Genomic DNA, 22,333 nt, shown 5'->3' on the forward strand with positions numbered 1-22,333 from the left:
GCTGGTAGAGTCCTAACAACGTAACATTTACACATTGGTTCTGATAATACGTTCATAAGGAGCTCAAGCAACATCTATCTATATAATATTACAGTGAACTACCTTGAGGTTTTACCTTAGTTCATTTAGACAAATGGAAGAAGGGAGCACGCCCCACTGACTCGCGTGCTAACCCTAACTCCACCCCTGGCATGCTACTCCAATCAGTCTTCATGAAACCAAACAAAAGACACTTTTCAAGCTTTTTCTGCTTTATTTCACCACACGAAGTTAAGCAATCAGGCAAAACAGTAACCTGTCATTCATAAAGACCAAGGAGTGCCTCTCATTCCCAAAAGGGACCAAAAAGGATGTTTCTTTACAAATATGCATTACATTTAGCTCATTAAACAGTCTGAACAAAAGAAAACTCTGGTGGGCTAATCAAATCACAAATTCAAATTAACTTAGCTTTAAGTTTCCAAAACTGTAGTTTCTAGTGCTAATGACATCTAATTTGCCTGCAGTGGTGCACACTGACTATACTTTAAAAATCTTGCACCTAATCGAATATAAAAAAGGAACAAATAAAATTCCAAATTCACCAGCTGCAGGTATTGAACCATTTCTACTAACACACAGATACTGAACCATTTCTACTAACACACGAAGTACCAGCTTGCACTGAAAACGATCTTGAGGAACCATTAAATCAATGGCTCTGTTATTCTGCAAGTTAATTTGGCTTCTGAGGAAAAAATTCTATGATCAATAGTGTTTTTGTGTTTCTGTGTCACATGGGGGTGATGAGACCCATTACTTCAACATTATTATTTCTGGGAACAAACACCAGCTATATGCCTTTAACACGTAACTGTGTGCAGTCGATGCAAACGTGTAAACATAGGAAGCTATCCTCTACCTTGAGGCTTATCTCCTCCACTGGCAAATGTGGAGCACTCACGTCACAGGAGGCTGTAGTGAGTAGTGAAATAAAAATTAATTTGACACTTCGTGGGGTCACAAAAAGTTAAGCTATTTCTATAGTCTGCAGATTTGTCATTATACAACACCCTGCCCCAACTCCTAACAGGCTAAGCCTTATTACTGTCATAATATTGGAGACATGAGTGTTTTTGTTCTCATACTGCAGCATATATATTGCTCTGTGGAATACTGTTTCATAATATTGGCTTGATCTTAAGAGTACTATTTAGTGTCTTTCAGAGGCTTCCTAAATATTTTTATCTTCCAAGGGGAACTGAAAAGTAACTATGTCCTGTCTGTACTCCAGATTACTATATATACCTTTAATTTTTTTTAAAAACTAAAGGCTTGAACTTAAAAACAAAACCAGAATAAACAGGAAATTTCTCTTTCCCCAACGGTCTGTTGGCTGCTTGCTAACAATACATTTACAGAAAATGTGGTGCAGGTGGTGGTCTACTTTGTCAAGTCTCAGTTGAGAAGACATCACAGAAATTAAGGTTAGCAACCCAACTCCAGGATACCAAGTGAAAACAGCATGTGTGCTGTTAGGCAAGTATTCTTTATGATTTATGGTCAAAATGCTCTTATTTGACAAACCGTATGATAAAAGTCTTAAATGCAGGAAGGGAGAAGTTTCTTTTTCTGAATATCCAGTTTTGGATTCAAGAGATTACAAATGTTAACTTCCCCTTCAAATCCATGGAAAGAACATTAGTTCAGATCATGATAAACATCTAACATTTAAAACGTTTTCTGAATTCCAGAAGTGAACTTGTCCACCAAGTTTTCTTTGGGTTCTTTCCAGGTCCCCAGTACTCAGAACAACTTACTGAGTTAAAGAGGCCGAGCCGAAGAGAAGCGTAGGGAGTAAGACATAAGGACAGGCTCGCTGCGGCAGCATCAGTCCCTGGATATTGTGGCAACAGTTAAAATGAACAGAATTTGCCACCCCCTTGACATGACACGTAACTGCTTGCTTCTCAAATTCTTCCTAGAAGAAAAAGTTCTGTATTCTACTGGGAAAAAATTTTTAAGAACAATTAATAAATAAGTATCTTATATTCACTTAAAAGAGGGCAAATTAAGGTGCCTTAACTATTTCACAGGTTTTTCCAATCATCACAAAACTAAAGACAACATGACGATTCTATTATCCTGTCAAATGGATGGGAGCCAAGATGGCAAGTGAAGAGATACGTTTAGAGTGCTAGATTATATCTAGTGGAATGCAAAAAGCAGCTGGTATACTGAGACCAATGCTGGGTCATTAATAGCGGGCCTACCTTTCAGTTATTTTAAGTTTCATCTGTGAGACTCTGATCCTTTATGAGATCAGATCGGGAGATAGTATGGTCAGTTTCTCAAGTGGTCAATCGAATGCCACTCCAAGGAACAGCCACCCCCTTTCTTGGGATGGAACTATGCTGTTGTTAGTCAACGTGCAGGGTTCAGTGAGGGAGACACAGACTTACGGGTATTAACAGAAGAGAGGGCCAGAGGAACAGCAGTCACCCAGTGTTCCTAATGCCTTGCCTATGCCCCCAACCTCCTAGGAACAGGATTCAGTAGTGCATGGGTACATCATTATAAACAAGGCCTAACGAAGCAGCGGCTTCCACATTTTAACGCGGGTTTGTGATGATACGGTCCTTTGGGATCTGCCCGCCCCTGGAACACTTTAAGGAAGAAGCGGGCCCAAGCTGAGTTCCACATGCTGGGTGAGCCAGATGACCTCTGTACCCTGGTCAGCTTCTTCGATGGGGCGGATGGGGGTGGCCAGGTTTTTAAAATCGTGCTTCATCTTAAAGCACACGGTCACTTCGCCCTCCTCACGCTGTGGGGTCACTTTGATGAAAATACCCACTTTGTTGGCCTTTCTGAAGGCTATAATGCTATGGAAGGAAATAAGCACAGTATTAGGCAGGTCGCAAGTCAGCCAAGCCTGTTAGACTCACAGTCATTTTATGCCCCACAGGAAATCTCTGTTGACAAGATATGACCACCACCCCATTTGTCAACAATGAAGAGTTTCTTCAGCAAAATGCTGACCTCCTTATTTTTTAAATATTACAACAGTAAAATATAGTCATAAAAATTTTAAATGGGGAAAAGTAAGTCTTTCCTCTTATTTTCCTCTTCAGTACAGAGAACAACTGTAAACGGCTTGGCTCTTAACCTACCAAATATTTTTCTGTGCACTTACACTTTTCTGCCTTTTTAACCAACACAAAAGGGACACTATTCTGTAACATGCTTTTTTTCACTGTTTATCACAAACACCTGTCCATATTGGTATATCTAGGTCTTCTCCATTCTACTTAATGGGTGCATAGCGACCATAATTAGTATACACTGATTTCCTCTGTTACAAACATCCCTTCACATTAACCTTTATATACATATGGTATTATTTCTATAGGATACAGACGGATGCTAACTCGGAGCTTTAAAGGAGTTTCTGGAATACCATAAATCAGTGTGTTTTGTAAATAGAGTCTGTAAATTAGGAATTTTTAGAATAGAAAAAAATCTCTTTAGTTGAATTTTCCATTTCAGTTTTCTGATATGCACTTGAAGTTTGTGTTAGCTTCAAAAAGTCAAAAGGCAATGAAATAAACAGAACTTGATCTACTATCCAGATGATACTCAATTACTTTAAGAAAAGTTACTCAATCAAATATTTACATATTATCCAGTATTAGCACTACTAATTTCCAGATATCTGGAAGTCCTATAAAGTACAATAATATGGAATATAATTAATTCAATCTTTCATTAATCTGTCATGTAATCTGGCTGGAATTTATCTCAGATGATCTTTCCAGAAGTTCACCTTGGCTTAACAAATTTCTGTACTTAAATTAATATAATTTATATAAACCAAGGATTATAGAGAATGCATTTTGTATTATATTAACACAATCACTTTGAAGTAACTAATCAAACCTTTGATTTACATCAGATTCATTTTAAAAATTCAGTTCAAAAATAGTAAAAAAGAAAAAGTCTTCCTAGCCTTAATTTCCCAGGCAACCACTGATGCCTGGGAAGCTTTTTTTAAAAAAATTCAGATTCCTGGTGCCTACCTAGACCTGTTAAAAAGAAGCTGTGGGGTCTGGTACTCTATACAGAATTAAAAAAAAAGATTAAGGGCTTCCCTGGTGGCGCGGTGGTTGAGAGTCCGCCTGCCGATGTAGGGGACACGGGTTCGTGCCCTGGTCCGGGAAGATCCCACATGCCGCGGAGCGGCTGGGCCCGTGAGCCATGGCCGCTGAGCCTGCGCGTCCGGAGCCTGTGCTCCGCAACGGGAGAGGCCACAACAGTGAGAGGCCCGTGTACAGCAAAAAAATAAAAATAAAAAAAAACAATTAAAAAAAAGATTAAAACACCCACGCTGGTGCTTTCTGAAGTTCACCCAAGTTTGGTAATCACCGTACTAACCTCCTCTTTGCTCTCACTTTGTCTTTCTAATTTGTCCCATGTTATTTCTTCTTTCCGGGATCTTGCGGAAGGAGCTTTTGATCATTCTGTTAAAAAACCTTAAATATTCCCTACACCAGTGTATTAAATGCTATTGCTTTTCAGCTCTGTAGCCTGCTTTGTGACACAGGATTCTGCTAACCACATTTCTGCTTGGTAGGCTGGTTCCTTACCAGGCTCCCTTTAGGGGCTCTAATGGAGACCAGAAGCCTGCAGGAAGAAGGGGCCTGGTTCTCCCGGTGAGCTTCCTGTCTGCATGCAGCTCCTGTGGGCAGCACTCTAGCAATGCCTCTTCACTCAGGAAGTGGCAGTATCCAGGTTTTCCAACTGCATAACCAGCTTCAGCATGCCACCCCTCCTCTGGCACCCTGTGATGCCAGCACCAGTCAGGCAGTGTCCCTGCTCCCATTTCCCAGAGGTCTGAGTTTCAGCTCCATGGGGCTCCTCCTTCAAGCTTCTAAATTTGAATCATTTAAACCATTTCCCTTTGTTCCCTCAGCCCTAGGAGTGGTAACCGCTTCATAAAATTACCATCTCTGGGATACTGCAGATTTCTTCTTAACCTCTGAAGTTACCCAGTTAACAAATCTTTATATTAAATTCTCTCTGTTCAAATAACTGATGTGATTTCTGTTTTTAGACTGGAACCTGACTGATGTATTCTTCATCTGGGAAAGGTTTGGTTTTTTACTTCTCAGTTATTAGGTATGAGAGAGTAAAATCTGTTACTCTAAGATGGAAAGGTTGGGGGGCAGGTAGACAAATCCAATGGTAAATCTTTGGGGATAGAATACGATATCCTGTCCACAACCATGAACAATCATGCACTTGAAAATTTTTTAACACAGGAAACATAGGTTAAAAAAACTGTGCTTACAGAATGATCCCAATGATGGAAATGTTAATGGTGCTAATCTCTGGTGGTGAAATTTTATTTTCTTCTTCATGGTTTTATATATAAAAATAAATATATATTCACCAAATTTCTATAGTAATTTTTTTTATAAATAGGAAGAAAAAATTACTTTAAAAATTCAGATAAGAAAATTGAGATCTGTGAGTGGGCCTCGTGTACCAACCAACTGTGGCGTGTGTGTGTGTGTGTGTGTGTGTGTGTGTGTGTGTGTCACAAAAGGATCACTCACTCAGGATCATCCTGAAAGTCCTGGGGTTCTGCCAACTCATCATACTCTGCTGCTGCATCCTTGCCGGCTAAAACAAGCTCTTTGGGAGGCACCACCACCTGGAGAGCAACACAAAGAGGGCTGCCTCAGAAGGAATCAGTGCGTTGTAGAACATTCATTCAGTGGAATACAGAAAAGTATTGCCCTGACCTAGACATGCAGAAGTAAGCAGCAAGTTTGAAGAAACATACATTATTTCACTTATAAAAAGTTTAACAAACATATTGTTTGGACATTTCTGATAAAAGTATAAGAACAAAGAAATTTAAGGGAATGGTAAAGTCAGGTGAGTGCTTACTTCATTGGCGCTGCTAAGGGGAATTTAAGTGGGCAGGATGCGAGGGCTTCAACTGTGTCTTTAATGTTTTATTTCTTAAGGGGCTGGGGGAATATGGGTGTTTGCTATGTTATTCTTTATGCTTTGTGGTGTATCTGAAACAGTTCTTCATTTTTTTTTTTTTTTTTTTTGCGGTACGCGGGCCTCTCACTGTTGTGGCCTCTCCCGTTGCGGAGCACAGGCTCCGGACGCGCAGGCTCAGCGGCCATGGCTCACGGGCCCAGCCGCTCCGCGGCATGTGGGATCTTCCCGGACCGGGGCGCGAACCCGCGTCCCCTGCATCGGCAGGCGGACTCTCAACCACTGCGCTACCAGGGAAGCCCTCATTTTTTTAAAAAAAGAAAAAACATAATGTGAAACAGTAGTTCCAACATATTTTCTGAAATGCAGATATTGGGTATGTTTATGGCCATGAAAAACAGTTAAGCGTTCTTTACACTTAGCCTTATGTTGTAACTAGGCTTCAACTTCGCTATGTTAGAAGTTAACAGATAACAATGTAAACAACATTACTAATTATGGATATAAATGTGGCTGGGGAGCTGTAAAGGGAGAGAAAAACGGCAAATCCATAAGCTGGGTATACTCATCAGGCACTTATTTCTGTCTCTATCCTCACTGGCACAGCTTATTAGTGTTATTTTAAAAAGGAGCAAGGACAGATGAGTGTCATCTCTCTTTGGAAGTGATGCTAGTAAATGAAATCATTAAAAAGCAGAAGTAAAAAAAAAAAGATAAATTCTCTACTAGTAAGTATAACTTGAATAACAGCTAATTAAAGATAACAGGCATCCTTTCTACCAACTTTTGTTATGAGTATCATGCTGAATTATGAGTCAGTAATAGATGGTCTATAGAGAAAAGTTCTTGTTCTAAAATTTCAAGTACTAGATGAGTCATGAAGTAGCAAAAAGCAGAAAGGCCTCATTTCATTCATTCAACCAACACTGAGAGTCAAAATTACCTATTTTAATATTTAGTACTTGGACTTCCCTGGTGGTGCAGTGGTTAAGAATCTGCCTGACAATGCAGGGGATACGGGTTCGATCCCTGGTCCGGGAAGATCCCACATGCTGCAGAGTAACAAAGCCCGTGCGCCACAGCTACTGAGCCCATGAGCCACAACTACTGAAGCCACGCACCTAGAACCCGTGCTCCGCAACAAGAGAAGCCACCACAATGAGAAGCCCGCGCACTGCAACGGAGAGTAGCCCCCGCTCGCCGCAACCAGAGAAAGCCTGCATGCAGCAAGGAAGACCCAACACAGCCAATAAATAAATAAACAGACTATTAAAAAATATATATTTAGTGCTATGTATACTCTGTGTAAGCAGAGGGCATCTAGTGGAGGCACATCAGCTTTTAAAAGGAAATGTTATTTCCTTTGTGTCTTGAAAAATGAGTATGCATCAGGCAGAAAGAGAGGTGTGGCCATGTATGTCAGAGGAGTGGGGATGGGAAGGAGGAATTCTAGATAAAATGAATAGCATATGTAGTCCTCTAGAAGCATGAAAGTTTATGACCCATTGGATATGCTTGGATCGCAACCATTAATATGCACAATTTCGAGAATGCTAGATTTGGGGGTTTCAGGGAAGATCATCCTGGAAGAAAAGAGAGAGGTGAGGACATCAGGGGGCTCTTAAGCTATGCCAAGGAATGTGGACTTCATCCCAACATCAGAGGGACAGCAAACAAGCTGCATGCCATGATCAAAGTTAGATATTAGAAAGATCACCCTAATGGCAAGATGGAAGATGGGCTGGCATGGAAGTGGGGGTGAAGAAAAAACAGGGAGTTAGGAAGTTACTGTCACAGCCCACGTAAGAAATGATGAGACCTTCTAAAAGGGCAGTGGCAGTGTGCTTGCGGATAAAGTAAAAAAACTCAAGAGGTGAAATCAGAAGAACTTGATGACTGTTTGGATGTGAAAATGAGACAGTGTGGAGTCCTTTAAGCCAGGGCAAATGAAGCCACTCCAGGAGAAGTCAGGGTTACTCAGGATGAGGCAAAGCGTTCCTACCTTAGCAGTGCTGTTGATATCATCAGGGTCCCCCTCCTCGTACTCCAACAGAGTCACGTGGGTGAGGTTTTCCACTGGATTCGTAAGAGTCAGGAGGACCTGGCTCTCCTGGGGAAAAGGAAAGGCATCTTTCAGATATGTTCCACTGCTGCCACCTAGGTCCACTTTCCTAGATGCCTAGATCACAAAATCATCACCCCCTCCGCCCTCCACGCCTCCAGCATTACTCTTGAACAGTAACAGCCACCTGTGCCTCTACATCACTGCATTCTCAAAGGGCTCACTAACTCCTATTCTGTTACTTATATGCTAGTCTACATACTCTCTGGAGCTGCTATTTCACTGAGGAAATAGAATAGATCCCACAGAAAGGGCCAGTTACTAGATGCAGAAATTCTGAGAAATACACATTATCTAAGTGATTGTTTAAAGTTTACAACTCTTGCCCTACCCAGGTCGCCACTTAAGGCTAAAAAGAAGGAAGCCCTCATAAATAAAATATGGCAGCCACAGGCTAGCCAGATATATTAGCATAGAAAAAAATGGCACATCAAGACTGTAAAAGACCTTAAGATTTCTTGAACCATAATTTGCCCTTGTTTGGTATGCTCTTTACATTAGCAAAAAAAAAAAAAATTAAAATGAACAGGGACTATAAAAGTGTCTTTATGAGCAGCATGAAAGAACTAAGACGCTGCTGCAGAACACTGTGCAATTCACTGTGGTGTCTGTGTGGGAGATAAGGGCCTCAAAGAAAAGAGGGGCTGTGGTAAAGAAGAAATCTAGTTGATTCCTGATATCTCACACATACACACACATGAGATGGTGGAGAATCTCCTGGCTGGAGGAGAGCTGAAGATGCCTGTGGGGTCTAACATCTCCTTTCTTTCCCTACCATGATTCTACCTCAATGTAATGTGCACACTGCTCCTTCTGCATATATTTCAAAGATGCTGTTATCAAGAATCCCAGCTTAATGACATTTAAAATCTCAATCCCTTTATTATTTCAAACTTTCTTCTTTATCCCTTGCTCATTGCATCCCATGTCAAATACACACAGCCACCACATACACATATGCACACATCTTTGATCAATTAATCCTTTCTCTTCCCGTAAATAAGCATGGTACTAACCTTCATGTAGCGAAGGTTGGGAATTGACATGATTCTCACTTCTGGGATATAATTGCTATGCGTGAATAAAAAAATGTATTAATGGTCATTGGAGTCTCTTAAAATTGTTACTTTTTTTTTAAAGCCAGTGCAGCAAAGAAACGATTTCTTCACGTTAATTAGAACATGTCAGAGAAAATTTTAAAGAATCATACCACTACGATAAGAACTTAAGACATGAAACCAAACTGGTAATGAATTCTTTCTGACATCTTACGTATACCTCTAGTTTAGAGCCTATATATGTGTGTGCATCATGGCAGATATCTCTACCTTATATGTGTATTAGATATATTTTTTGAGATTTTTAGTAATTCATTTCTGTAAATCTATAGGCAACTGGTTACAAGATCCAAGACTGATTTAATAATACATTATAGGGGTATAAAAACACTACCACATACTTACCACTTTTATATAGCACTTACTATGTGTAACATTTGAAGTATGTTACAAATATGAACTCATGTAATCTGCACTGCAACTGCGTAAAATAGATATTACTATTATCCCCATCATAAAGAGGAAGAAACTAGGCTTGGGAGAAGTAGCTTGCTGGTAAGCGGCCAGCATTCAAATCTAGGCAGTCTGGCTGCAGGGCCCTTGCTCTTAACCACTATGTTACGCTACCTCTCTAAATAAGACAATAGAATTTTGTACTTATATGTGCTTGTTCTGGACTCAAAACCTCAAAACCCAGGTTCAAATTCCAGCTTAGTGTTTATATACTGAGATACTTCTTTGTAAAGAGCAGGGCAAGATATTTACCTCTTTGTGTCTCGGTTATAAACTGAGAACATTGAAAGTACCTTTATCTTGAGGTTATTGTGAAGAATAAATTAAATAATAGTGCAAAAAGTGCTTGGAACAAAGCATGCATAAATGTTATCGTGCATATATTAACATAAGACAAAATCTATTGCAGAAACACTACAAGTGGGCAGGGGCAGGAGTGCATCTTAGCATTAAGGTATTTTAACTTCAGACTAGGTATTTTTCATGACGGTCATCAGGACTACCTGAGTAACTTGATACAAATTCAAGAGCCCCACTATCAAGGATTTGGATTTAGCTGGTCTGATGTGTGACCAGAACATATGTATTAAGATTCCCCAGTGACTCTGCCATGATGCCAGAAGAAAAGCACTTTTTTTCAAAGCAATCTTAAGAAACTGATGCAAAGCACATCCTGCCATTCAAGATTTCTGTAATAAGTGTAATTCTTAATTAAGAAAGGAGCTCGTACCACACTTCTCATGTCATTTTTGTAGTCCTAACCAGTCATGCATTAAATAATAGTTGGGAAAACAGAACATACTGTACGGTGATTTACAGTTACAAAGCATTTGTGAACATATAGCTCATTTGATCCTTCTCAACAACCACAAGAGAGAGGTAGGACTGGTGTTATGCCCATTTCAGAGATGAGGGAAATCAGTTTAGACAAATTCTGTAAGTGCCAGAACCCATATCTGGCCCTCCTAAGTCATGAGACCAGCACTTCTCTGCCATTTTGACTGACAATGATTTCTTTTTAATTGTTGCATAATATTCTACATAAGTGTATCTCAATTTAATCAATTTTTTTTTTGTTAATGGTTAATCAGTTTGACATTAAAATTGTTTCCAGCTTTTTGCCTTTAAAATGTTATAACACACATCTTTATGTATTGGTCTTTATATATTGCTTTGTTTCTAGAGAATAGATTCCTGAGACAGCACTACCAGCTTAAAAGGTCTATGTCATTTTGTCTTGATATTCCAGGTCTCTCTCCAAAAAAACTCTAGCAATTCAGTCTACCAACAATGTATGCAAGTATGTTTACCTACACGCTCACGAGCACTCAATACTACTTATTATTTAACATTTTTCCTATCAAGTCTCAGCATCTTTCCATATATTTACTGGCCATTTGGAATTTCTCTTCTGTGAGCTACATGTTCAAATCCTTTGCCCTACCTCATCCCCCCACCCCCAACAAGCCCATTCCAGGGATATTCAACTTTTATTAATCATGGAGTAGCAAATATTCTTTCTTGCTCTACTGTCTCAGGACTTTGTTGTCAATTTTGCTTTTACAACTCGTATCTTTCTGCTAAGGTCAAAGCTGGCTACTTTCCTTAGGGGCTTCTGGGCTTTCTGGCTTACTGGGAAGGGCTCTCTCACCCTAAAGTCAAGACAATAGTTTCCTAATTTCTCTTGTTTGATAGATGATTTTCACACACAAAATTCCCTTCTACTGACAAGTCTCTGTGAGTTAACGCTAATTTAATCACTTTTATCCCACTCAACAAAGCATTATCAGAATACAGTTAAATAGCATGAACATTGTTACAGGGATATTCTTCCATCTGCTATATTTTATTTTATTAATTTTTTTAAGAGATCATTCCCAAACGGAGGTACTTTATCATTTGTGATGAATGACTAGTGACTCTCCAACCAGCAACATACCACATTGCCACAGACCATACTATCACGTGCCCTGATATAACACCCTGGATTCTGTGTCTGTAAATCTGCTTTCAACTTCCTGGTATGTATTTCAAAACCAAAACAGGAACAAAACAGCAAGATTATTCTGAAGTAGTTTCTCTTTCCTTTTTTAAGCCAAGAGTAAGCACATGTCACAGTGAAAAAACAAAAAAAACAGTAACCCAAAACACCAATCCCAAATACTCACACAGCAACCAGCTGGATTTTGAATTTGATAGATGTTGGATTAAATTCTGGCTTGCTCAGATTATGTTCACATTTCTAAAAAGAAAAAAATATGTATCAGAGGAAAACAGGAACACACTCTGCTGATCCAGAGACCTGCCAAATCCAGAAGCATAGCATTTACTACAGTTTGGTTTTATTTTGCTGCAAGATCACAGATGTTTTGAAATAGAGTGTATACTACCCATAACCAAAATATACAAAAGATGTTTTGGACTTCTGGAAATAAGCAACCACACTATCAAATATTAATAACCTTGTAGTGCTTCAAAACTACTGAAATAATAACACAGACTTCTTATTAAGCATGAACGATGTGGATTTTTTCTGAGTTTTCCTCTTCCTTGTTTTGTTTTGTTTGTTTTTTTGCCCGTGCCTTGAGGCATGCGGGATCTTAGTTCCCTGACCAGGGATTGAACCCGTGCCCCTTGCAGTGGAAATGTGGAGTCTTAACGACCTGACCGCCAGGGAAGTCCCTTCCTTGTTTTCTTTTATATTATTATTAGTCCTTTTAAATTTCCTTTCTACTAGCCTAAAACATATGCATTCTTGGTTTAAGTGAATTTAAACATCACATCAACTTTACGAGGTAGGTGTAGGTACTATAATTATTATTGTCCCTATGTCACAGATGATAAAAATGGGACACAGGAAAGGTATATAATCTGTGTAAACTTCACAGAGCCAGTAAGAGTTGGAGCTGGGATTTAAATCCAAGTGGTGTGATTCCAGATCTCATGCTTTAAAATACAGTAACAATTACTTGGTTACTTTCTTCAATGGGTTCCACATGCATCCAGTTAAAACATTTTTTTAATGGTATAAAAAAGAAACAGTGTAAAGATACCAGTTACCCGTCCCACTGTTCCTCTCCCCAGAGCCAACAAGCTTCTCATGTGTTTTCTCACAGATAGCTGATGCACATAGAAGTATACACATACATCACCTTTCTTTTTCACAATAACACAAAAGAGAACATTTTATATTCTTCTGCCTTTTTCACTGAATCGATCTTGGAATGACATACCAGCACACACAGATGTACCTCTGTGTCCTACTGTAATGATTTCCATAACTTATGTAACCAGACCCAAATTGATAAATGTTTCCATGATTTTGCTACTACAAATAATGCAGCAATGAGTAATCTTGTATGCAAATCACTTCCCACACGTATAAATGTATCTGTAGGATAATTTCCTAAAAGTGAATGCATGCGTTTATTATTTTGATGGATATTGCCAAACTGCTAACTTTTGCCAATCTGATGATTATGAAATGGTTTCTCACTGTAGTTTTAATGTACATTTCCCTGATTACTGTACATGTTCGCGTATCTTTCCTATTTATTGGGTATTGGGATTTCCTCTGCCGTAAATTGCAAGTTAGTACCACTTGTTATTTTTATACTGGGTATCTTTTCCTTACTGATTTGCTATGCTTCTTTACATATTTTGGATACTAATTCTTTGTCAATTATATACCTTACAAATTACTTTTCTCAGTCTATGGGCTACCTTTTCATTTCGATATGGGTTTTCTTTGGAATGGGGGTATAAATTTTATTTTTTTTTTAAAGGTTTTTTGATTTTTTTTTTTTTTTTTTTAATGCGGTACGCGGGCCTCTCACTGTTGTGGCCTCTCCCGTTGCGGAGCACAGGCTCCAGACGTGCAGGCTCAGCGGCCACAGCTCACGGGCCCAGCCGCTCTGCGGCATGTGGGATCTTCCCGGACCGGGGCACGAACCCGCGCCCCCTGCATCGGCAGGCGGCCTCCCAACCACCGCACCACAAGGGAAGCCCTAAATTTTACTTTTAATGTGTCAAATATATAACTTTTCCTTTATGGTTTGTCTTATTTTCGGACTACTCCCTTAAGTAGAAGCCATAAAGAATATTCTCCCATATTTCCTTCTAGACATACTGGTCATCATATTTACTCTTTAAAGTTTCCAATGCTCCTGAAATTGACTTTTGTGTATGGTATGAGTTAGAGACCCAATTTTATGTTTTTTTCATAGAATCATTTGACCTAGCAAAATTTCAATAGTATTCTTTCCCCAGGGACCTGCAAGGCCATATTTAGTAAAATCAAGTTTCCTCACATGCATGAGTCTGTTTCTGCTTTCTCTATTCTGTTCCAACAGTCTATTAATCTAACATACACAAATAATTTTATGTTTATATATATATTTTCCCTCTTTTCTTATACAAAAAGTTATGTACCTGCTGCACACCCTGCTTTTTGCATTTAAAAATACATCCCACATTAGTACGTTCTGTTTTATAGGTTTTTGGTACTCATTGTGTGGATATACCCTAACCTCTATATATTTTGGTTTGTAGAGGTGTACCTTCAGGGTAGACTCCTAGAAGTGAGATCAATGGGTCAATACGAAACTGATTTTTTGCCTGCTGAATCTGTCCACTTCTGAGAGACAGGTGTTGAAGACTCCAACTACGATGGTGGACTCATCTATTTCTCCTGCAGTTCTATCAGGTTTTGCCTCACACAGCTTGACACTCTGTTGTTCAGCACATACACATTAAGAATTGTTACATCTTCTTGGAGAACTGACCCCTTTACCGTTATGTAATACCCTTCTTTATCCCTCATAACTGTCCTTACTTTGAAGTCTGTTCTGTCTGAAATTAATATGGCTACTCTTGCTTCCTTTCAATTAGTATTGACATGGTATATTTTTCTCCATTTACTTTTTTTTTAATTTTTGAATTTTACTTTTTTATACAGCAGGTTCTTATTAGTCATCAATTTTATACACATCAGTGTACACATGTCAATCCCCATCACCCAATTTATCACACCACCATTCCCCCCACCCCTGCGGCTTTCCCCCTTGGTGTCCATACGTTTGTCCTCTACATCTGTGTCTCAACTTCCGCCCTGCAAACCAGTTCATCTGTACCATTTTTCTAGGTTCCACATACATGCGTTAATATATGACATTTGTTTTTCTCTTTCTGACATACTTCACTCTGTATGACAGTCTCTAGATCCATCCACGTCTCCACAAACGACCCAATTTCCTTCCTTTTTGTGGCTGAGTAATATTCCACTGTATATATGTACCACAACTTCTTTATCCATTCTCCTGTTGATGGGCATTTAGGTTGCTTCCATGACCTGGCTAATGTAAATAGTGCTGCAATGAACATTGGGCTGCATGTGTCTTTTTGAATTATGGTTTTCTCTGGGTATATGCCCGGTAGTGGGATTGCTGGATCATACGGTAATTCTATTTTTAGTTTTTTAAGGAACTTCCTTACTGTTCTCCATAGTGGCTGTATCAATTTATATTCCCACCAACAGTGCAAGAGGGTTCCCCTTTCTCCACAGCCTCTCCAGCATTTGTTGTTTGTAGATTTTCTGATGATGCCCATTCTAACTGGTGTGAGGTGATACCTCATTGTAGCTTTGATTTGCATTTCTCTAATGATTAGTGATGTTGACCAGCTTTTCATGTGCCTCTTGGCCATCTGTATGTCTTCTTTGGAGAAATGTCTATTTAGGTCTTCTGCCCATTTTTGGATTTCTCTATTTACTTTTAATCTATATGTGTCTTTATATTTAAAGTGGGCTTTTCCTTTTTTTTTTTAAATAAATTTATTTATTTATTTTTGGCTACCTTGGGTATTCGTTGCTGCGCGCAGGCTTTTCTCTAGTTGTGGCAAGCGGGCTTCTCATTGCGGTGGCTTCTCTTGTGGTGGAGCATGGGCCCTAGGCCTGCGGGCTTCAGTAGTTGTGGCTCATGGGCTCTAGAGCGCAGGCTCAATAGTCGTGGCGCACGGGCTTAGGTGCTCCGCGGCATGTGGGATATTCCCGGACCATGGCTCGAACCCGTGTCCCCTGCACTAGCAGGCGGATTCTCAACCACTGTGCCACCAGGGAAGCCCCTTCCTTTCTAAAAAGGTTTTTCAATATAGAAATTTTTTAACATATGCAAAAATACAGAGTAGTATTATAAATCTCTTGGTACCAGCCACCCAACTTCAACAATTAGCAATGTGTTAGCGACAATGGCCAATCTTGTTTCACCTAGACTCTTACCCACTCCCTATGCCTGACTATTTTGCAACAAATATCGGACATCATGTCATTTCATCCTTAAACATTTTGGTATGCAGCTCTAAAAGATAAAGATACTTTAAAAAAAAATAATACCATTATTATCCCTAAAAAAATGAATAATTCTTTTAATAGCATTAAAAAATCCAGTCAGTATTTAAATTTCCCCAAAGGTTTCACACATTTTTCTTTCCTCCCTCGCTCCTCCCCTGGTCCCTTTCTTTCTATCTTTCTATGCTGTGTTTGAATCAGGAATTAAAGTCTATACACTGCGTTTGGTTGATAGGCCTCTTCTAATCTAATGCTGTGTTATTTGATAACAGGAGCTACTAGTCACATGTGATTATTTAAATGAATTTCATCTTAGAAAGATTCAGGCCCTCAGCTGCACTACCATATTTCAAGTTCTCAGTAGCCACAGGTGACTAGTGGCTAACATGCTGGACTATGCAGATAAAGAACATTTCCATCACCACAGAAAAGTTCTGTTGGATCATACTGATCGCAAAGGTTTCCTTTCCATTTTTTCCCATACTTTGTTTTCTTTTACAATGTTTCTTTTATTTATTGAAGAAACCCTGCTGTTAGTTTCATAGATTCCCAGAGGCTTTTGCTGATTTTTCTTCTTTCTTGCTTTCTTTTAAATTGATTTTTTTTTATTAGTCCTTTTGTTCCCCTCTCTACTGGCCTAAAAGCTTTATATTCTTTCACTATTCTTTTAGGGATTAGCAGTATGAACTTAACCTTCAAATACCCCAGCTTCCACATCTGTAACAAGGGTAACAACAGTACCTACCTCACTGAGTTAGGGGGATTAAGTTTATCTTGAAAGTTTTAAAATAGTGCCTGGACACTGGAACGTTATCTACAAGCATTTTCTACATTTACTACATTCCAGAGGTTTTGATACTGACCAGATGCCAATCGTGTTTATTTTTGCTTTTCTCTTACACAAATGACAACTCTACAGAAAGGAATACTTACTCGGCAGCGCAGGGACCGTTTGATCAGAAGATGCTTGTGACGAGGATAGAGCTGTGAAGCACAGATTGGCTGGAAGTCAGGCTGTAAGAGGCGCTGCTGAAGGGTGGTCACTAGCATGAAAGGCAGAAACCAAGCTTGGTTTACAGTGACTTGCTCAAAATCAGACGTATATGAGATAATTACACAAAATAACACTGCCTTTGTGAACAGTGCTCTTCAAAAACTACAATATAGAAATCTGACAGATGTTTTAAAGTTCTTCAAATGATTACAGCTATCTTATTTTCTACATGACTCATTTTAGTACTAACAACTATGCTATTAAAAATCTCAAATCAAAAAAAATAAACCTCAAATCACAAGGCATATAAGTAACAAAAACAGAATTAGATGTAAAATAGAAACAAAGCAGAATCATGTATAAAATTACCCTCTGTTAAATTTACTGGTCTCGTATAATAGTCTTCAGGTAGAGGTTCCACTTCATCTACAGCCTGAGCTGGCTCAACCTTTATCTCTTTCTGGTCCTCTCCTTCTTTAAGGCTAAAAGATAAAAGCCATCATTTCTCAAGGGTCCACCTGAATATCTTCAAAGTCCATGATATCAATAATTGAAGTATTCCTCTACTGTAGAATATTCTTTCTGTTTAGGTTTTTCCTAAGTATGAGTATCTTCTTCCCCATTGGCAACTGTTATTAACTTTAAAACCACATTCCTTCAATGTTCATTTTGATATCAGCTTTTTCCCTCAAAGCCATTTAACGTCCAAACTTACGAAAGTCCAGCAAGGGTACTGATGGTTGTACCAGCTCGTGGTCGCTGAAGCCTGGTTCCAAGACCATATTTGTCCTAAACAGAGTTCGGAAATTCCTATTAGAAATTCTACTTTTAAATATCCTGTGTATCAAAATAAAGAATTTGGGGAGGGACAGCATGAGAAGCTCAGGGAAATAAGCCAAAAAAAAAAAGCTAATTTTAAAGCTTCTTTTAAAGAGAGTAATTGTAGCCCCACATCATCTTACTCTTAAAATAATAACAAAAGCACCAAACATGGAGATTGAAACTACATTAATGCAGTGAAAATGAGCAAAATGTGATAATCTAAGAATATCTAAGCTATGGCTTAGGCCAGAACTCTGTGGAGTATCTAAGACACACGATGAACGTCTTCTTGGAACACCAGTGATCATCTGCTAACTTCTTTAGGGTTAGCAAGAATCATAAAAGAGAACTTACCACTACATGAATAGTATGTTGCTGTAGGCCCCAAAATAGCAGCAGGTTGCAACAGAGACAAAAAAATGCAGCATAAGACAGAAGCAAACTCATACAGCAGGCAGGTTATATGGGAAAGTTGGCAGAATAACACATTTAATTTAAATTCCTCTCCTAAATACACTAGTGCATATGCTGATTATACCACTGAATTGTTCAAAAAATTCACCGAGACTTCATAAAAGTCTCTGGCAAATATGGATGCTTTGCAAGTTTTAATGTTTTATTAAATTCTAAACTAGATATTTTTATATGAACCTTACCAATTCTTAGGGTTTTAATGCCTTAACTAATTCTCATGCAGAGGTAGTACAAGAAGTTAATTAACCTTTACAGGTCTCATTCCCTTCAGTGTAAAATGGGGATATACCACCTACTACACAGGATTGTTGTGAGGATTAAACAAAATAATATGTATAAAGTGCTTAGCACAGAGCTTGACACATCATTGCTATTCAATAAACATTATTTATTAAATGCCAACCTGCTTGGCTCCAAGCAAACACACAGAAAATAAACTGTTCTGTGAGAGCAAATAAAACTTGGGGGACAATAGCAAAAGCTCCAAATCCTAATTTCTTGCTTCTAATTGGTAGTTTACAAATGAGTAGAGAATGACTTTTGTAAATAATTCCTATCAAAAATTACACCTGCATATATCACTACTTACTTAACCACAAAAAATGCTCTATGTAAAAGTCAGGGTTTTTTATACTGGAGAAATATTGGAAGGGGCCAAAAAATTATGGTAACTAAAGCTGGGAAACCACTACTACCAGGATGCTAAAGGTGGGTGGGCTACATAGGTAATATGGATAAAACCTACCACTCGCCCATATTCTCCTGTCTTTCTGTAATATCCAAAAGCTGTAAATGTGGGTGCCTACAAAACTAAACAGTAGCCGCTTTAGGAATAATCAGAAGAGAAAGGGGTGTGATGGAGAAAGAAACACAAATGTACTTAAAACTCAAAGAACTCAAACAGAACTAATGATATGGCAAAAGCATAACCGCTGGACTTAGACACCTATCAGCTGAGGAACCTTCTTCTGCTAGCCATCGTTCAGGAATCTAGGGACAATGGCCACTTTCTGAAATGTTCCCTGTTCTTATGCCACACCGGTCTCGATCCATGAATTGCAAACTCCTTTTTGTACCAATTTCTCACCGAAAAAGCCAAAGGCATATAGTTTCTACGCCGTGCCAGTTTCTTGCGATCTCGTTCAACCTTCTCCTTCTGAGCAAGCTGCTGGTAATATTCAATCAGTTTGTTCATCTGTAAGAAATCAAAGACTCAGTATTCGTTTCACGAAAAAGCTAACAAGAAACTTACAAAATTAATCAACTCCACTGACTAGACATATAATGAATAGACAAGACAAATAATTATTAAGGTGGGCAAGTTTGCCCTCTTCTTCAAAGAGAATTTGTCTTCATTACATGATCTATTTTCAGAATTGAAATGGAACCTTCAAGTTCAACAACAGGAAGAAATGAGCAATGAAAAGGCTTGAAAATTTCATGTTCTCTTTTCACTGCTCTTTAACTTCATTGCTTACTTCCCCTCACAACTGCTCCTATTTTCTCTGCATGACCAGAGGACCGCCTATTTCCAAGGATGTGACATTTCATACTTTATTTTCTCCCACTCTCCATCACGTATTTTCATTTAAAAATATATTTTAATCATAAAAGCAATATATAACTGTGAAAAGTTCAAACAATATAGAAACATAAAGAATAAAAAGTGAAACTTCTCTTTTATTTCTCACGCCCAAGTCCACCCTTCCCCTCCCCACGGGTATCCATCATTAGAGTTTAGATATCTTTCTTACACACTTACAGACACGGGTATGATATTATATCCTGCATACATTAAAAAATGCATGTATAGACATATCGCTTTTATATGTGTAAAATAAATACAGCTCTTTTTATTTTCATATAAGGGGAAAAAACTTACTATTTTAAAACTTTTTCACTGTAAGTGCCATGAACTTTCCATTCAGTACAAATAGATTTTTACCTCATTCTTTTTAAAGGCTGCATCTTATTAAACGGTACAAATGTCCTAAAGGTATTTAACCATTTGCTCTGAGAGCACTTAAATGGTCTCCTGGTACCCACTCTTGTCCTCTCAATTCAGCAGTAATTATTTTTTAGAAACGCTAACCTGATTCTGTCAGCTCTTTTGCTTTAAAGGCTTCTTAGACTCCTTAACTTGGTCCACATGGTTCTGCAGTCTGACCCCAAATCCTTTTCTCCATTCACCTACTGCTATGCTCTACTCTGGCACACTTGCCTCTTGTCTATAACTTGCTTTGCTCCTTCCACTTACAAGCTCTCTGCCTATGCTGTTCCTCCGCCCTGAATTCTTTCCCTTCTCTGCCTGTCATCCTCAGATCCTAGCGCAATCCTCAGATGTGGACCTACCTAATTGAAATTCCCCCTAAAAATGCCCACATGCACAATTTCTCCTCCTTCATATTACCTTGAGTTTTTCCTTTAGCTGGGGATTATTTAATTGATTTTTGTTTTCCCGTTAGACTTAAGCTCTTTGAGGGTAAGGACCATGTATTCCTATTGTTTAGCACAACCCCTGACACACAGTATGCAGCACATGCTTGGTAAGTGTTTGATAAATGAATATACATATTTTTGTGCATAAGTACAAGTATTTCCGTAGGTCAGAGTCCAGGAAGTAGATACTGCTGAGAGACCAATAAATCTGTACTAATTTACACTAACAATAGTATATGTGAAAAGGTCAAATTCCATACACTCCCATCCAAGATATTTTCAGTATTTCTAATTTTTGCTGATGTCATAAGTGAATAATTATAAATTATTATTTAATTTGCAGTCTGTACAACTTCATTTCGATAGCATTTTATCATCTTTCTAATATTCTACTTCCAGGGGCAACAAAATCAGTTCTAATGTATATACTGCAGAGATCAACTCACTGTGAACTATTAAAGGATGTCTAAATCATGATTCTATAAGCAACCACTACTGAGTCCAAGGGCATCTTCCAAATTAGTGGTGTTTCCAAGAGTTAAAATGTTTATATGTGGATGAGATTTCTGAGAACAAATGGATCCTTAACACAGTTGGTGCGTACGTGGAAAACAGAAACGTATCATTTCCCTTTTCCAATTCACAACCTGAGTACATAACTAAAACTACACCTAGGTTTCTCTATTAACTTAAGTCAGACTGGAAAAAACTGCCACTGTGATTTAATGTCTTACAGCGAGAAGCACTTTCTAAGTGTAAAAAACACCAAAATACACATCATGGATTTATAAGCACATGCCATATACACTGATAAAATGGTCTTTTTCTTCATCTTTTCTCATTTCATCCTCTCTCTGATGACCCTTTACTTACCCGTTGCGTGTGAGGATTTTCAGGTTCCTGCCAACCACCACTAGCTGCAAAATAAAGGAATATTAAACAAGACTTACGTAATTTGATAATTTTATTTCCACAAAAACAGGTCATCTGCAGGCCACAAAATAAAGCTTGAAGACATAAAATCACACAATTTCCAAGAAAGAGTCCTAGAAATTATACAGACTGAAGGGCTCAGAATGAAAATTTTTCTTTAAATATAATGATGGTGATAATAATAACCACCACTAGGACCACAACTACAACTAACACATGTATAACTTCTGTGCCAGGTATTTGAAATGTATCACACTTCATTTTATTCTCATAATAACCCTCTGAGGATTTCCCTGGTAGCTCAGTGCTTAAGAATCCACCTGCCAATGCAAGGGACACGGGTTCAAGCCCTGATCCGGGAAGATCCCACATGCCGCGGAGCAACTAAGCCCATGTGCCACAACTACTGAGCCTGTGCTCGAGAGCCCGCAAGCCACAACTACTGAGCCTGCGTGCTGCAACTACTGAAGCCACGCGCCTAGAGTCCGTGCTCCGCAACAAGAGAAGCCACCGCAATGAGAAGCCCGCGCACCGCAACGAAGAGTAGCCCCTGCTCGCCGCCGCGACTACAGAAAGCCCCGTGCACACAGCAATAAAGACCCAACGCAGCCAAAAATAAATAAATAAATTCATTAAAAAAAAAA

At 38.8% G+C, this 22,333-nt stretch overlaps 1 protein-coding gene across 2 annotated transcripts in view; it reads right to left on the reverse strand.

Moving 5' to 3' along the window:
• Nucleotides 1–233: 233 nt before the first annotated feature.
• Nucleotides 234–22,333, reverse strand: part of DCTN4 (dynactin subunit 4) — a 32,485-nt gene continuing 10,385 nt past the window's right edge. The window contains exons 4-14 of one of the 2 annotated variants that reach the window (XM_060296455.1): nucleotides 21,630–21,673; nucleotides 19,405–19,512; nucleotides 18,198–18,218; nucleotides 17,737–17,810; nucleotides 17,391–17,503; nucleotides 16,961–17,070; nucleotides 11,853–11,926; nucleotides 9,130–9,184; nucleotides 7,994–8,101; nucleotides 5,595–5,692; nucleotides 234–2,861 (exon numbers count right to left, since the gene is read on the reverse strand). In XM_060296455.1, coding sequence (XP_060152438.1) covers nucleotides 2,648–2,861; nucleotides 5,595–5,692; nucleotides 7,994–8,101; nucleotides 9,130–9,184; nucleotides 11,853–11,926; nucleotides 16,961–17,070; nucleotides 17,391–17,503; nucleotides 17,737–17,810; nucleotides 18,198–18,218; nucleotides 19,405–19,512; nucleotides 21,630–21,673 — 1,019 coding nt within the window. In that variant the 3' untranslated portion in view covers nucleotides 234–2,647. The remainder of the gene's footprint in view (nucleotides 2,862–5,594; nucleotides 5,693–7,993; nucleotides 8,102–9,129; nucleotides 9,185–11,852; nucleotides 11,927–16,960; nucleotides 17,071–17,390; nucleotides 17,504–17,736; nucleotides 17,811–18,197; nucleotides 18,219–19,404; nucleotides 19,513–21,629; nucleotides 21,674–22,333) is intronic. The other variant, XM_030834119.2, reaches the window with a different exon arrangement.

The sequence above is a fragment of the Globicephala melas genome, chromosome 3 (genome assembly GCF_963455315.2).
Source record: "Globicephala melas chromosome 3, mGloMel1.2, whole genome shotgun sequence".
Taxonomy (NCBI): domain Eukaryota; kingdom Metazoa; phylum Chordata; class Mammalia; order Artiodactyla; family Delphinidae; genus Globicephala; species Globicephala melas.